This window comes from Parus major, chromosome 4A, assembly GCF_001522545.3.
Source record: "Parus major isolate Abel chromosome 4A, Parus_major1.1, whole genome shotgun sequence".
NCBI lineage: Eukaryota > Metazoa > Chordata > Aves > Passeriformes > Paridae > Parus > Parus major.
Window position 1 is genome coordinate 17,119,256 of NC_031772.1, and position 15,893 is coordinate 17,135,148.

Here is a 15,893-nt window from a genome sequence, read left to right on the forward strand (position 1 = left end):
CCCTCCCTCATCCCCTGCCTGTTGCCCGTGGCTGCCGGGGGAGGGCTCTGCCTCCATCCCGGCTCGGAGCTCCGAGCCCTTCCTTCCCCGGCTGCCTGCGGGGACCCAGCGGTGCTGCCGCTCTGCCGCCAGCCCAGCACCGGCAGGGAGAGCCGGCCCTGCCCGGGACATCAGCAGCAGAGGGGGAGAAGTGAGCTGGGCTGAAAGGATGCTGTCCTGACTCCGGCAGCAAATCCCAAAAGCTGCGGGATGCTCCCGGGGGAATCGCCAAGCTCGTGGTCTGAAGCAGGGACTCTGCTGCCTCATCCCAGCACTGCTGCCTGCTCTGAAAGGTAACTGAAAAACTAATTTTATCTTATTTTTATTTTATTTTTTCTTCGAATTTTACTCTTTGAATTCTCTCCTCTCCCCACGCACCGCCACAGCCGGCACTCACACATGTTCAGCATGGGAACAAAATACCTTCTCTGCCCCTGAAAGAGGAGACACAATCACCCCCCTGGCTCTCTTCTACCCCTCAAACCCTCCCTGGATCTGAGAAAATGCCAGCCATGGGTGGAATTGATACTTTTGATGTTTTCTTTGCGTTTCCTCAGTGCTGATATTTTTCTGTAAAGGTGACCTAGACAGAGCACACCTGGTGCTGTGTGTTCAAACCCAAACCACGCTGGCCAGCCAGCTGGGTGCACTTGAAGGAGCTGCACAAGAAATTGTTCCATTTTGTCCCCCTGACCTGTTGGTGAGGACCAGAGTGGGAGGAGAAGCAAAGGGGATCGCAGGAAAGTTGCCTTCACTTTCAGAGATGCTCACACTGAGCACGGGAGGAAGCAAGAGGGCAAGACAGAAACATTTACTGCAGCTGCAGGATCAGTCTGTACTGCCTGTGTGCATGGTTTGGGGGAAAATCTTTCTTTCTGCTCCCCTGTGACCTCCAAATGTGCAGAGCAGAGCAATGCAGGGGTCATAAACCCAGACCTGCAGCTCCCCACATCCTGATAGCTGGTAATGTCAGTGCCCATGAAGTTTCGGCTGATGAATTTCCTGGCTCAGCGACACACTCTGGGAAAAAACCCTTCTCCTGTTGTGTATGAAGGCTTCTATTTTCATTACAGATTTTTATTAAATGAAATGTGTTGGGTTTGGGTTTGGCTTTTTTTAATCCCTGATTTAAAAAAGCCACAAACTGATAAAAAAACCCCCCCAAGCGTCTGCTGGGAATCAGTCTGCACCCACTGAGCACCAGCAAGCACTCAGAATTGGAGCATTGTTCAGCCAGAGAATGACTAAATCTTGGAAACTGAGATCACAGGGAATGTTCCTGTGTCCATGAACTTGAGGGCTCCTCACGGTAACCAGTGAGGTTCTGCCTCCACTAATCTGAGTCATACACAGTTATAGCCTGACCTGCTTTACACACAGAATTATTGTGTGCCACCTATTTTTACACCATGTTGGTCTCCACAGTCATTCAGCTTCTATTCCGTAAAGGGGAGTGTACAGGATCTCAATCCACTGCTATCCAAAGAGATGTGCTCAATGGGATAATTGGTAGATTGAAAAGCAAAAATCTTTGGGGTTGCCTGGAGCTATTGAATTATTTCTGGCTCATTTCTGGAGAAGATGCAGTTAATGTTGCAGCTTTCAATAGTTGATTGCTCCTGACAAATCTATAGTTGAGCCTAAAAAAACCCCAAACAGTGCCAGCTACCCATTGCTAATACTTCTTACTGCTCCTTTTATCAATAAATGCCCAGCTGAGCTTTACTAATTCAACATCTTGGTTTGTAGTTAATTATTGAGCTTCAGACAAACGTCCTTAGCATTCTGCAGTCTAATTTTATGAAGGATATAAAGCCATTAGGCTCTGTGCTCGTTAAGGAGAGAAACCAGCTCTGGCTTTTTCTCTCAGTAACAGAGCAGATGGGATGGGCAAAGACATTGCTCTGTACTTTAACTCACACAAGTGTCAAATTCCAGACTGGTTGCACTTCATTATCAGCAGAGAAATCATATTGTAAGAACAGAATTTAATCCAGTTACCTTCACACCCTCTATTTCCCACCTGCTGTGTAACATGAGAATATTCTTCACGGGGGAAGAATTTCCATTTATAGATTCCAAGTGTGAAAATCACAGTTATTGCCCTGTAATTGAGAGCAGAAGAGCCTGGCTGCCCTGCCCATACCTCTGCACCAAATTCTCTGCCAGAGTTACTGGCTCCAGAGGGGTTGGGTCAGCCCCTGGAGAAACTCTGAGCTTGCCCAGGGCCTCCTCCACACAGCACAGCTCAGAGTTCCCTGCCCACACAGGGACTGCAGGAGTCAAATCCCCAGGCCACTTTCTCAATCAGCAATTTGGGCCAGTTTGTTACTGAGCAGGATCTGGTCCAGTTTATTCCCCAAACTGGATAGCTGTTACACAAATGCTTTGGCACTGAAGGAGGAGCTGGGAGGCAAAGCGTATCCAAGCTCCTGTGTCCCTTCTCCAAAAACTCAGCAAATCAAATATTTCCTCATCACATGAGCCAAAGCAGGTCCTTCTTGCTTGTAGTGCAAGTTTGAGTCCCTTGAAAGTCAAAATATTTTGCAGCAATATGTCATTAAGGTGAAATGTCACGTGTCAGAGCTTTTATCATATTGACCTAATGTTTCATTTATTCTGATTATCATAGTATATTACCACGTTAATATTATTACTCTGTTTACATCTCATGGAGGTTTATAGGCAGTGGATATTATAAATGATTGCATCAGTTTGTTCAGTGTTTTCATTTCTGTTTCAGCTAAAACCAAAATTCTGGTCTTATCAGAGCAGAACAGGATGCTTTTGAACATTTTGAACGCACCATTTACAGTGAAATTTCAGCATTTTCATTTTTTGTTTCCAGCTGGAAGGACTGACACTGCTAAAGCGTTAAGAGTCCCCCAATTTCTAGTAAGTTCTGCTGCCAGGAGGTGAGGGAAGTGTCACATCCTGCAGCAGAGTTGCTCCAGGGGGACAGGCAGGGCTCTGGACAGCTGCCAGGTGCATCCAGCCTCAGAAAACGAGGGTGCTGATACACAATAAATGAGACACATGGTGAAAAACACCAAATGGATTCATACCTCCCTCTCTGGCATCTGATTCCTCAGCCTGTGGGGTCTTCTTGTACCCTCAAGTGATGTGTTACCAGAGAGGACATTAGCAATTAGATTTGCATGGTGGGTTTTCTAAAGTTAAATACTCAGTGCTCCTCCTCATCTCAAAGGAACATGACCAGGGTTTTCTTACCTATTTGGTCTAAAAATCCCACACCCAGGCTAGGCTGTTTTGGTACCTGGTGTCATTTCTCTCTCACACACACTTCTTTCCCTTTAGGAAGTCGACTTTTTGACCGTTCCTAATGAGAAATTCAGAACTCCATACTCCTTAAGCCCTGAATTAGGAGAGAAGAGATCCCCCAGAGGTTTGGCAAAGCGGAGAACAACCTTCCCCAGCTCACCCAAGGATAAACCACCTGCTGTGGGAGAGAGAAGCTGGCAGAAAGCTGATTGCCCAGTCTGTCTGGAGAAACCAACACCTGCAAGGACCAAAGCTGTGCAAACCTTCACAGCTCAGCTTGAGAGCAGGACCAAAGCTTTTCACCACCCAAAGGAGGTGACCTACCAAAAGGAGACCCAAAGTATTTTTAGGATGGAATAAAAGCCAGAAGGAAGTGTAAAGCACAAGTGTGATGCTCGTTGTCATTATGACAGCAATGTGCAAAACGGTTTGCAAAGGCCTGTCCCTCGCAGTTTGCTCCACGGTGTGAGCACTGAGAGGATGGAGCATCTCTTGCTGAAGCCACCATGCCATCTGTGCTGAGTTTCCTCTCCTGACCTCCTTTGTGAGTCTGGTGAGGGGAGGCAGGAGATCCAAAGGTAAATGCAGAAAATGGACCAAAGCTGACAGAGAGCAATGACTGAGATCTATTTCAAGTTCCGCGGAAACCTGACGGGCCGTGTCCACCTTCCAACTCTGGCTACTGAAGTAGACACAACAGCAGACAAATATTCCGGCCTCTACGTGTACGTGGGATTGTTCCTCACCCTCCTGGCTCTCCTCCTGATCCTGCTTTTCTCCATGCTCCTGCGCCTGAAGCACGTTGTGTCCCCCATCACCTCCCCGGAGAGCACCGAGAACGTGCAGCAGTTCACGGATGTGGAAATGCACAGCAGGATCCCCTCCACTTAGGGAGCCCACAGCAAAGAGGGCTCCGTGCTTGGGAAAGGTGTTTTCTTCAGCAAAAGGTGGTGGAGAGAAGTTCTGGCTGCCTGTTGAGCCCCACAAATTCCTGCAGAACCCTCAGCAGCATCTGGAGAGTGTCACTGGCTGTTGGCACCACAGGCAGCATGTGTGCAGCAGCCTCCATAAAACTGACATTACAGAAACACACTGCTGTCAGGGAAGGCTCACACCCCTCTAAAAACCTTGCAGGAAATGGGAAAAGCCACATTAATGACAGCCAAAAACCCAGAGAAACACAGCAGGATGTGTCCTGGGGCCTGTGCTTGCTGCCCTCTCTCTCTGAATCAACAAAGCTGAAGTGGTGTAAGTGGGAAGAGCCCATGGGGCACACACAGAAATTGTCAGTGGCTTGAAAATTCTCAGGCATTTCTCCCATTCGAGAAGGAAAACATTAAATTGTTCTCTTTTTTCACTTGAATGGCAATTTGGAAATTAAATAACAGATTTTCACAAATATAGAAATGTTTCATCACCTGCTGGAACTCCTTCTTTCTGACATTAGAAGCCATTTAGTGAATAGTTGCACACCAGATATCAAAAAGAGACACAACTTTAAAGAGGAAAGAGAATAAAGCCAAAATTTAAGGAAGATTTAAAATAAAAAGAAGCAGAAGCAGCAGGAAATTAAATTAAAAAAATTAAAAGACACTCTACCTCTTCCTTTGTCCTCCTTTACATTAACTGGGCTGAATATAAACATTTTTATGCCTTTTAGGCTCCCCATTATCACTCAGTAATTAAAATGCAGTGTAAGTTTTGGGAGCCCAATTGACACTGCTCTCCTAACAGACTCAAGATAATAATAATAATAATAATAATAATAATAATAATAATAATAATAATAATAATAATAATAATAATAATATGTTCTCTCATATCCATATTGGGTTTTCTTCCTTTCTTCCAAAGTTTTTCTCATTTGTTTTCCTCCAAGGAAAGCTGAGGAAATGCCTTGGCCTGGCACTGCAATAAGGAATAGTGGGAACAGCTTTGGACACAGACTAATAGAGAGCATGCAGATGGAAAATAAACTCACTGAGCACTGAAAGATATGATTGGATTCAAATCTCCTGATGGAATCTCACGGGGGAAGGAAATGTTTATTTGAATTTATGGCACAACAATCTGACCCAGTCCTATGAGTGACACACAGAGGTAGGCTTTGCTTCTGTGGATGGAAAAGATGGAACCAAATATTGGAAATCACTCCTGGGAGAGCCACTGCCTCTCACAGGAAAACCTTCAGTGAATTGTTTCAGCCACATCTCTAAAGGGCAGGTACTTTACACAGCTAATACTCTTTATTACAGTCTAGGTCAGCAATAAAACCCCCTGGATGTTTTCCACATGTACATACACTCTTATTTGCCAATTCTCCTCTCTCCAAGGGCTTGGAAAGTGTAAAGTCCTCACACAAAGCCAGAGCAAAATTAGAGAAGACACCGTCACATGGACCTGTGATAGTAGCAGAAAATTTTTCTTCAAATGCCCTGTGTACAAGAGGGTTTTTGGTTACCTTTAAAGCTCTGGGTGAGCTGTTTGGACTGGGAATATCTGGGCTTTTACAGGTGGTAGCCAGGGGGGAAGCAGAATGACAAGTAACATACACTGGATCCATGGGCAGGACCAGTGCTATTTCTCACTGATGTATTGAGTACAAAACCAGTTAAACATTGCTTTTCTCTACTGACCAATCCCTTTTTACTTCATTAACCCCCACATCTGTGAATCACAGAATCCCAGTATGGTTTGGGTTAGAAAGGACCTTAAAGACCATTTTGTTCCAGCCCCTGCCATGGGCAGGGACACCTTCCCCTATCCCAGGTTCTCCAAGCCCCATCCAACCTGGCTTGGGACAGTGAACCAGAGCACTGATGGTGTGAGGAAATACAGCAAAAGATTCACTCTCAGCAGTGTCTCTCAGTGCCATGCTTGACTGTGTTTCCCTGGAAAAAGGGGAAGGATTCAGGTTATCCTGTATGGGGACAGCACCAGGCAGGATGGTGGCTTCACCCCGCATCCACAGATTGGCTCCTCGACTCTCAGTACTGCACAAAAGACAAAATTTTGTGTGATGATCAGGGTATTAATCCAACTAAGACAGATGGCTACTGAGTTAGTCAATGACATTTAAAATTAACAAAAATCTAGCTGCTCAAATTGGTTTGGTATGTGTCATTCATGAGGCAGCCTAGCCCAGGCTCAGCATGTGATTTACCCTGGAAAACTCCATTCAAAAGCTACAACTTACCTAGACCAGGAATGTTCTAACATACTAAATCAGCAACTAAACCACATTGGCTTCCCAGCACAACTATCTGCAGAAAAGCCTTGTGTCCAAGAGTCTGCAGGACAGAGTCAACTTTCATTGGCAGATTTTTATTGATATAGAATATTAGACCTACCAATGGAAAATGACAGTATCAAATTCTGAGTGCTGTGATCTCAGCCAAAATGGTCCCTGAGGTACATGTCAGGAAGGACTGAGCTTCTTTCCATCACACCAAGGAATGTTAATTCAGAAGGTTCTCACAACACTTGAAAACTTATTCATTATCCTTTAAATAAATGAGTAATCTATATGTCAGATGGTATCTTTGGGCAGACTGGGGATTTTTATATAGTACTCTTATGGAAGTGAGCCCTATCTTCTCACACGAAAATGACAAGTTTTCCTTTCTAAAGCTTTATTTCACATAAAGTCTCTGTCCCATTTGACACAGCTACAGCTCCAGTGGGACACAGGGTGCCTCATTTTTCTGTAAAATGCTGGTATATTTTAAAACCTTTCCCACTGAGAAGAATGCCTTTCCCCTCTTCTCATTACCAGTTGCAGAGTCTCAGGCCTGAGGGATGTGTCTGGGAAAAGAGACTGTTGGGATGTGTTGGATGTGTTTGGTGAGTGGCCTCTAGTGGAGTTCAGCATCCTTTGGCTTTAAGAAGTGGTTGTTGGAACTTTTGCACAGTTTTGCTGATTCTTGGAGCACTGCAAGTCTCACAGCCATGCCCTGCCCCTCCTGCAGGCTGTTCCCTTCCCACTTCTCCATCTGCTACAGAAAATGGGGGTTTCTACATAAATAAAGTGGCAGAGTGGTACCAATGGTGAGGCAGTGACTGCTCTGTGTGTTCCCACCGTGGGTCTGAAGGACCAGCTCACCAAAAGGCTCAGGTGGTGCCACTATTCCAAACCAACTGCTGGCCACGGGGACTGGCTGGGCAAGAAAACCCTCCACCAGGCTGTGAATTACCTAAACCAGCACGGTTTGCCCCCATCCTTACTCCCATCAGACACTAGAAACAATCTGAATATTGAGTAAATTCCTCACCTCCTCCGTGCCACCTGTTGTTCTGATGGAGCAGAAAACGCCCGAGCATCACCGCCCCTGGAGGGTGGAGCTGTGAGGCCAGAGCCAGCCTCCTCTCACCAAAAAACCACCAGTGCTTCCAAATATCCCAGGGTTCTTCATCTGGGAGCTGGCAGGAGTATGGTGGGACTCCCTGTGAAAAACGAGGTTCACTTATTTTTCTTATAGAATTTAAAAGTTTAATAGAAAGACAATTAGGAGATAAAAATAAAGTATACAGATACGGCTGGGTGTATCTGCATTCACCTTACTGACAAAGGATTGTCCCTTAAAAACAGAACCCTACTACATATCCATAAATTCTCATGTGATTCAAACATTCTTCTTAAGTTTTGGATGTTTCTTTAGTTTTTAACTCGTCCCCTTCCCAATTAATCAATCTTCTTGGCTCCACCGAATTTCCTGATAACAGAAATGCAATAAATTCACTCCCCAGAGCTCTGGTCACTGCTGTCTTCATCTGGATGAGATAATCTAAGACTGGAGGGGGTCTCTAACCATCTTTTTCAGTCTTTGGGTTATACAAAGAAATGCAGTTTTTGTTTTAATACTATGCCATAGCTTAACATATATGTATTATACCACTATTTCTAAGTTTAATCAATAACAGAAATAAAGGAAATTATATTAATACAGCTAAATTTTCTAATCTTACACGTATAACATTCATTATAATATTTGTGAAAAGCCAATAATATGATATGCATTTATAACATCCCCAAACCATCCAGGATTAATCTTTGAGTAATCTCACCCATGTGATTTCCATCCACAAGTATGAATTTTCTGTATTAACAGACCCTTTAAGTATGGAGCAGAAAGGGTTGAGATGCAGAATGTCAGAATAAACATAAATATTTTCATATCCTCTCAGGGCTGAAAGGAAAAACTTGATTTTGCAGACAACATAACTCAGCAGAGGATCAACCTTGATCCTTGATCCTTCCCAAAGGACTTTTTTCGATTTTACTTGAAAAAGAAATAAAAAATATTCAAAACCCCAAAATTATGTGAATCACCTGCTTTGCTACAGGTTGGGCAACAAATGAGGTGAAATCATGGAATGGTTGTACTTGTTTTCAAAGAAAATACATCTTTTTGTTGTGTCTACACTTCGGGTTAATTCTGCTATGGAAAGGAAGTTTGCTCAGGGTCTGTTCAGCTGCCCTGCAAAAAATGGGCAGTTGTACAATGCAAATGGCATGAGTAAAAATTCCATCCAGATATATCTGGGAAAGGGAAATCCCAAACAGTGTTTTGTTGGTAGCTGCAGACTCAAATGTTGACATTTTGGTAGAAAAATAAAGCTAGAGATGGTGAAGTCTGCTCTGTCTTTGCAGTGGGCTCAAAATAATACACAGAATGTTAAGGGAGAAGGAGAAATACTTGTGGATTGGGGAAGGTATTTTCAGTTACGGCTCCTGACACAGATTTCACATTTGTTCACAAAAAGGAGCTGCATGTTATGCATTCCATCTGCCAAAAACATTACCCCATAAAGCCCTCTCAGATCTTCACCTTCCTCAGGCTTTTCTAGAAGGTTGTGAAGTTCCAGCACGAGTAAGAGCAGTCTTCAATTTCTGGTGTTCACTCTGCGGGCACAGATATCAAAATAAAGCCTAAAAACCCCACAATGCTCATTTGGCTTCTTGCACACTCGCTCTCCAGAATGCAATATATGAACATTTCCTCCTCAGTCCTTTCATTATCAAGAATAGTTAATGACTGGTGCTAAGAGTGAAAAAATAAACTGGATCTGAATTTTGATGGATTGGATTTTTCAAAGGTACTTAGAATTTCTTCAGCTGAAGGCAAAAAAGAATTTGTCCAGCTGTAGTCAAAGCTAAGTTGTGAAAGCAGATCTGGCTGCAAGAGGGAAAGGTCTGTGCAATTCATATGTAATTAATAAATAACCCACTCCTTATACACCCACCTGCATTTCATGGCTATGTAAACTTGTCAAACAAATGATGAATAATTCAAAAGACCTTCTCCTCCCTTCCTTCTCCTCTAGATTTATTAACCCATTTTCAAAGTATAATTTGATCAAGCTAATAGCCACAGACTTCCTAAGCCGACTCTCTCTGCATTAATTCTCTCTGCAGGGCCGTAGTCCTACTCTCACAGAACCATTTAATAAAAATCAATTACAAGACAACAAAAGGCACCTGAAAGCCAAATGAGAGCTCAGCAACATTCTTTGATGCTTGAAATCTGTTCTTCTCTGCAAGCAAGAAATTTATCTTATTTGAGCTGGGCTGTTGTCCTGAAGCCAGTTCCTCTTCAAGTCCTCAAACACTGGCACCACAATAGCTATTGGATGAAGTTTATTTATGGAGTTTAATGAAAAAAAAACCAACCAAAAAACCCCTAAACAAAAAAAATCCCACCCATATCCCTACCAACAACCCTGAAGGATGAAGCAGGACCTGTCTGGGATATTTCTGTGTGCCCCACATGTGAGCAAACAGCAGGCAGAGAAACTCTTCCTCACAGTGCAGGGGAGATTTGGAAGCAAACTGGTCCTGGGCTACCCTTTGAAGTGTGTGGGCAAGCAAGTGCTGCATGGGAAACGCTGTACAGGACAACTTTGAGTGTACCACAGGCTTTGGCATCCTCCAGCTTCCCATTCTTCTTTCCATATCAGAATTCTGCCTTTGGCCCACAGCTCACAAGTGAGTGTTTCCAGTTTACTCCTTCTACCTTAGCAATCCTAATTCAAACTAATTCATGCTCACAGCAGTTAACTTTTTGTAATGTTAGTGTGTAACCTTTAGGTGATAAGGACTTGTCCAAGTTGCTGTGGCATGACCAGCACGTAATGCCCCAGGAAGCTCAAATCTGGGCCAGGGTGAGGTTGCTGCAGTAGACTCAGTGGCAAATCTTACAGCTTGTCACTGCAGAATCAAACTGACGTGGGTTTGCTGTTGTTCACAAATTTTTCATGCTTTCACGCCTTGGGAAAGCTCCCAACAGCCCTTTCAGCACTGACTGTCAGGATGGGAACACCACACCAGTTTGCACTTCATGTTGGCACCTAGAGGGGAAGAAATGCGACTTCTTCTTGTTGTTGTTGTTTGTTTCCAACAAAACAGAGGAAAGTGGGAAGCACCCTGAATGTACCTGGTTTGGGCTAATGCTGTGCTGAATTTCCAAGCTGTTTATTGTTTCAGAGCATGACCAGCACTGAAGGGATGGGTAACAGACAACCACAGCACAGCAGGAATCTCCATATCAACTTCTGCAAGCTTCTCAGGAAGAAAGAAACCCCTGGGATCAGAGTGCTGAGGCTGCTTTTCCTTTGTTTGACTTCTGCTGGTAACTATCCATCAATTTACTATAGATACATCATTGTTCTGCTGACCTGCTTCCCTCCACTCACACAGATGAATAACAATTTGCTGCAGAGCAATTTAGAAAATAAATGCTGACAGACTGAGTGTATATTTAGCCTAGGTGAGATTTTGTTCTATTTCTACTTTCTCAATGAATTTTGCTGGCTTAGAATTCTTAAAACATCGCCAAAAGGAAACTCCAGTGCCTTCAAGGCTCATGCTGGACAACAGCAATTACAAAGAGATTAGGAAAAGTTTATCACACTTTGAGGTAGTGGGATGTCTTGAAGGCCTTTCTCTAGAAATCTGCTTTCCATACCCATGAGCAAGTGACAGTTCAGACATAAAGCTTGTAGACAACACCTTTACATTTGGTGTCCCTTCTGCCACTTAAAAGCTCAGATGACCCTTTCCATCTTATGAATACTGATTAGTTTGGCATCTTTGCCTTTTATTTTTTTATCCTCCTGAGGAAACTTGAGAACACAAGAATTCTTCATACCTCAAGAGCAGGGGACAGAGTGAGAAACTTATCATGAAAACTTTAGGTCAGGGTGTTCAGTTTATGCACACAGGTACCCATGACACAGAGAATATTAATCCATATGAGGTGTACAAGGCCAAGGAAGGTCTGTTGTGGATGGATTTGTGACTGTAGCTTTCTCCTGTTGATTTACTTATGATCCAGCTGAATCCAAACACAACAGCCACACAGTAAATCACAGGAATGAATCTCAGCAGAGTGCCAGTGATGTTCATAGGGAGTAAAAATACACGTTAGAATACATCAGAGCAAAAAGCCCAGTCATTTCTCACTTCAGAGCAATGTGACCTCCCTCACAGCAGGCAGCAGACGCTGAGAAAGCAAAAACAGCCAGACCAAATGCAGCAGTCCAAGCTGCACAACCAGCCTAGGACTTGGGAATACAGACAGACCATGAGTCTGCTTTTTCTAGGTATGACATGCTTTGAAAATCTTTTTGGACAAGCAGCCCCTTCCACTGAGGTCAGATACAGCAAAAGCAGCTTGGCTGTGCCCAGCTCGCCTCTGAATATTCCATGTGCTGCTCCTTCCATCACCTTGGCACATCATGGGACAGCCACTCACAGAAGAACACAGGAAACTGAGAGCAAGGAATTATCTAGATAATTTTTTTTAATGTAATTTCAAGGTGAAAATAAGGAGAAAACTACCAGCTGTCCCTGGACTGCTATTATGTGGTTTGAGTTCAGTGTTATTGAAGCAGGAAGATCTGAGAATTGCAAGGTTTTGTCTAACAGAGACTTTGTCTTTCTGGGTGTATAAATCCTTTCAATGGTTTCCTTGAAGGAAAGGCAAACATTACAAACCAACAGCTGTACAGCCAGGAAGCCATGAGAGCTGTTGTCACTCCCTCAAGTGATTAGATCCAGTTGTACCAGGTTTTCACTTCCCAAGGTATCATCTTTCAGCAGTAATCATCATTTGGTCTGGGTTTTTTTAGCAGACCAATCTGTAAATAAATGCAATCTTGCTCTGGGGAAGGCTGTTTCTTCTTTCTTGTAAGTGAGTCTGAAAGATCTTTCACTCAGTGTTATGAACATATATTGCATTCAATTGAAGGAAAATAAGAGTTTGGATTCAATTTCACCAGACAGCTGGGGAAGGCAATTTCAGTATTAAACATTGCCTCTTTATTTAATACTGCTAAGGTATGAGTCTTACGAGTTTTAAACTCATAAGAGAACATCAGTCAAAATAAAATATGTGTATGTGGAGCTTTCATCCCCCAGTGACCATGGCCTGATCTTTGTGGTTCCCATCCTCAGTTGTGCCAAAGAAGCCATGCAGCTCCTTTCTCTGCTGGCTTTTTTGTCACTCTGCAGTCTTTTAACAACCCTCAGCAGAGCCTTGCAGCTTAGTGAACCATCTCAGAAATCCAATCAAATCAATGCTGGAACTTGAGCTGAAGAATAGGGCTGAGAGTGAAGAAATCAGAGTTTTTTCCTTTCTTGACCACAGGCAAACCATTCTGGGATGTGACATGCCAAGTGACAGAACTACTGGTCTCATTGTCTCAGAATTGTGTAGAACATTTTTTCAGCCATTTTCTTCCCAAATTTCTCTAATCCAGCAATATTCCTTAATTGTATGTCAATAAATTGACAGTAATGTTTCATAGATCAGTCATTTTATTTAGTACAAGCCTAGATAAAGTATGAGAGGAGTTCAAACAAACTATTATATATTCTTTCTTTGTCACCCAGGCTCGTCCTTCATGTTTTTCTGGGTTTTTTAGTTTTGTTTCTATTTTTTATTTTCCTGTGGCTGGCACAGGCTCTCTTTATCTATTGCAAAATTCATTATAATTGGAGTTCTTTAAGATTTTTAGCATTTCTAGGGGGAATTAGTTCTATACAGAGGAAGGGTTTATCCGTTGTGGGATTCATACCATAATTAGACAAAATGATGGGCTAAGTCCCAGTGGAAAAAACACACTGTAATTGGTGTTCATTTTTGTTACATAAACCCATGGAGATCATGCTGGTTCCTCCTATTGCAGCCACTTCTGAAGCACAGAGTTCAATTTAAATCTGATGTATCATTATTATCTAGAACCCACAAATATCTTCAAGACTTTCATCCGAGTCTGACATGAACCTTCTTCCTCTGAGCAAAATAAAACTTAAGATCAGTTTAAGGCATCTGCATTACCTAATCTCAGCAGCCACAGATTAAAACCAGCCATGATTTGCCTCCTGTTTGTTCAGGCATCCTTGAAGTCAGGACAGAAACACCTGGCATGGCACAAATGATATTTGTATATCAGAGTAAGGCACATAGAAGAATTTCTTCCAGCCTGCACAGTGCCTGGAACAAGAAAATAGCTGATGACAACTGTTGGAGTCTGAGACACAGAGTGTGTGCCCTTGCTTCTGATGCTTAACTCTGAGATCCAGAAAAACACTGCATTTCCTCCAATATGAAATTTATGAGCATGTTTTCATGGTGTTACCTGAAAACAACTGTTAGAAAAGCTAAAAGTGTGAGTGTGTAGATTACAGAGTCTTCTTAAGTCACTGGGTGAAAAAGTTAGAGTTTAGAATTTAGTTTAGAAAGCAGAAGGCAAGATGGAGGATTTAGAATGATGTTTCTTTTCCTTCTTTCTTCTTCATGTTCTTCTTCTAGAGGTTTTTGGGTAGCAGGAGGTGATTGGATAGAAAAATGTCACAGTGCAGCACACAGGTGATGGGTCATTGGGTCATTAAGAAAATAATATATGTGTCTATTGTTAATTGGGTAAAAATAAGTATAAAGATAAAAGAACTGTGTGGTTCAGGGCCATTTTGTGCTTTCAAAGCCAAAGTGAGCCACAAAGTGAGGCACAAGGCCATTCTGTACCATCAGAAGAAAATGAACCAGATTGCAGTGAACTGAACTTGTGCAGAAAGTCTGGAGAGACCTGCCAAGTTTTGTGATAACATCCTAATAAACACAAGAAACAAGATTCTAACAGGCTTTAGAGTTTTTGTCCTGGCCTGGAGGACTGTGATAAGAGGGACTCCCCATGAAGGAGTATCCCAAAGGAGCTCAGCTCAGAGGAGACTGAGAAATCCAGCAGTGGAAAAAAAGTACAGAAGTGCAGCAGAATCAGAAAGAGAAAAAAGAAACTAAAAAGAATTTTTAAAAAAAGTTACAACAATGACAGAACAAAAGTACCAACCCCCAAGGACAGATCCTACTGAGTGCAAACAAGATTTTGTGGAAGATAAACAAAAATATTTAAATGTGTTTATTGCATCTAACAAACCCTTAATGAGGATAGTTGTTGTTAAGAATTAACCAAATATTTGCAATTAGTTTTTAGGTGAAAAATACCAGTCTCACAAATTTTTGCTATTACCTTGCTGATTTTGGAAAACAGTTTGTTCACAATTAAGCCAAGTCACATCAACCCCAAATGTGTTTTTACAGAGGAACAAACCAGTGCTCTGTGTACATGCAACTCCTCCAGCTAATTAGCACCTTGGGGTAGGTTGTTCATAAACAGAAAACAGTAAGGGACCACTGTATCCCAGCAGTACCTTGAGTAATACCAATCTCAGAATCAATGAAGATTTTACCTGAATCCTCACCAAGTCACTGCCTCACAAAATAAAAAATAAAATTCCAGGTTCAGAGAAACCAAAGGGAATGACTTTGCCTATGATGACAGAAATCTAAGGCCCTGGAGGGACATGGGACACTCCTTCAGAAGACATTTCCTTTTGATCTTAGGCATGAATCATTTCTTTAATATCAAGCTCATTACCTTCAGAGAAATTAATTTATTTTACTAGTTACACCAGAAGTGTCAACATATAAGTGTGGGTGCTGCCAGGCGATTCCATCCCTTTGATAAGGGACAGAAAACATCATTTGCTTTGTGGCAAAGGCAGTGGGTCAAGTTCAGCAGTGTCTGACAGCAATCTGATGCTGTTCTACCCAGCGGTGACCCAGCAGCCTGCAAGGGTCCTCAGTCCAATTTCTGATGGCCAGCTGCCCATACCCACCCTGAAAACTCAGAGCCATTTCCAAAAGGATTAAACATGGACCATGCTGGGAAGTGGGAAGAATTTTTCAGCTTTAACAGTTCCACCTTCCAAGCAAAGCACATAAAGCTGACCTGTCTGTACATCTGCCATGCTTTACCCCACCTCTGGGCAGATTTAGGGTTTCAGTGTGCCCTCAGCCAGCAGCCCAATCTTGGATACACTTACAAATCAAAAAAGCAAAACCAAGGCCCTCCACTTGGATGGATTTAACCATGAATCACCATTTTATGATGGCACAGTGACAAGAACAGTGTTTTGTAACAGGAAACGTTGGTACACAAAGCCTTGCTTAATGAACACAAACAGCCAGCAGCTGAACAGCTCTTGGTTTCAGCAGGGAGAGGGAAAGGGA

General features: G+C 42.8%; 1 protein-coding gene across 1 annotated transcript; it reads left to right on the forward strand.

Annotated features, from left to right (window-relative positions):
- Positions 1 to 44: 44 nt before the first annotated feature.
- On the forward strand, positions 45 to 6,848 carry SERTM2 (serine rich and transmembrane domain containing 2). The gene is made up of 2 exons (XM_033514135.1): positions 45 to 332; positions 3,358 to 6,848. Exon 2 carries the CDS (start codon positions 3,937 to 3,939, stop codon positions 4,210 to 4,212), a length of 276 nt encoding a protein of 91 aa, XP_033370026.1. The 5' UTR covers positions 45 to 332; positions 3,358 to 3,936; the 3' UTR covers positions 4,213 to 6,848.
- The last annotated feature ends 9,045 nt before the right edge of the window (positions 6,849 to 15,893 follow it).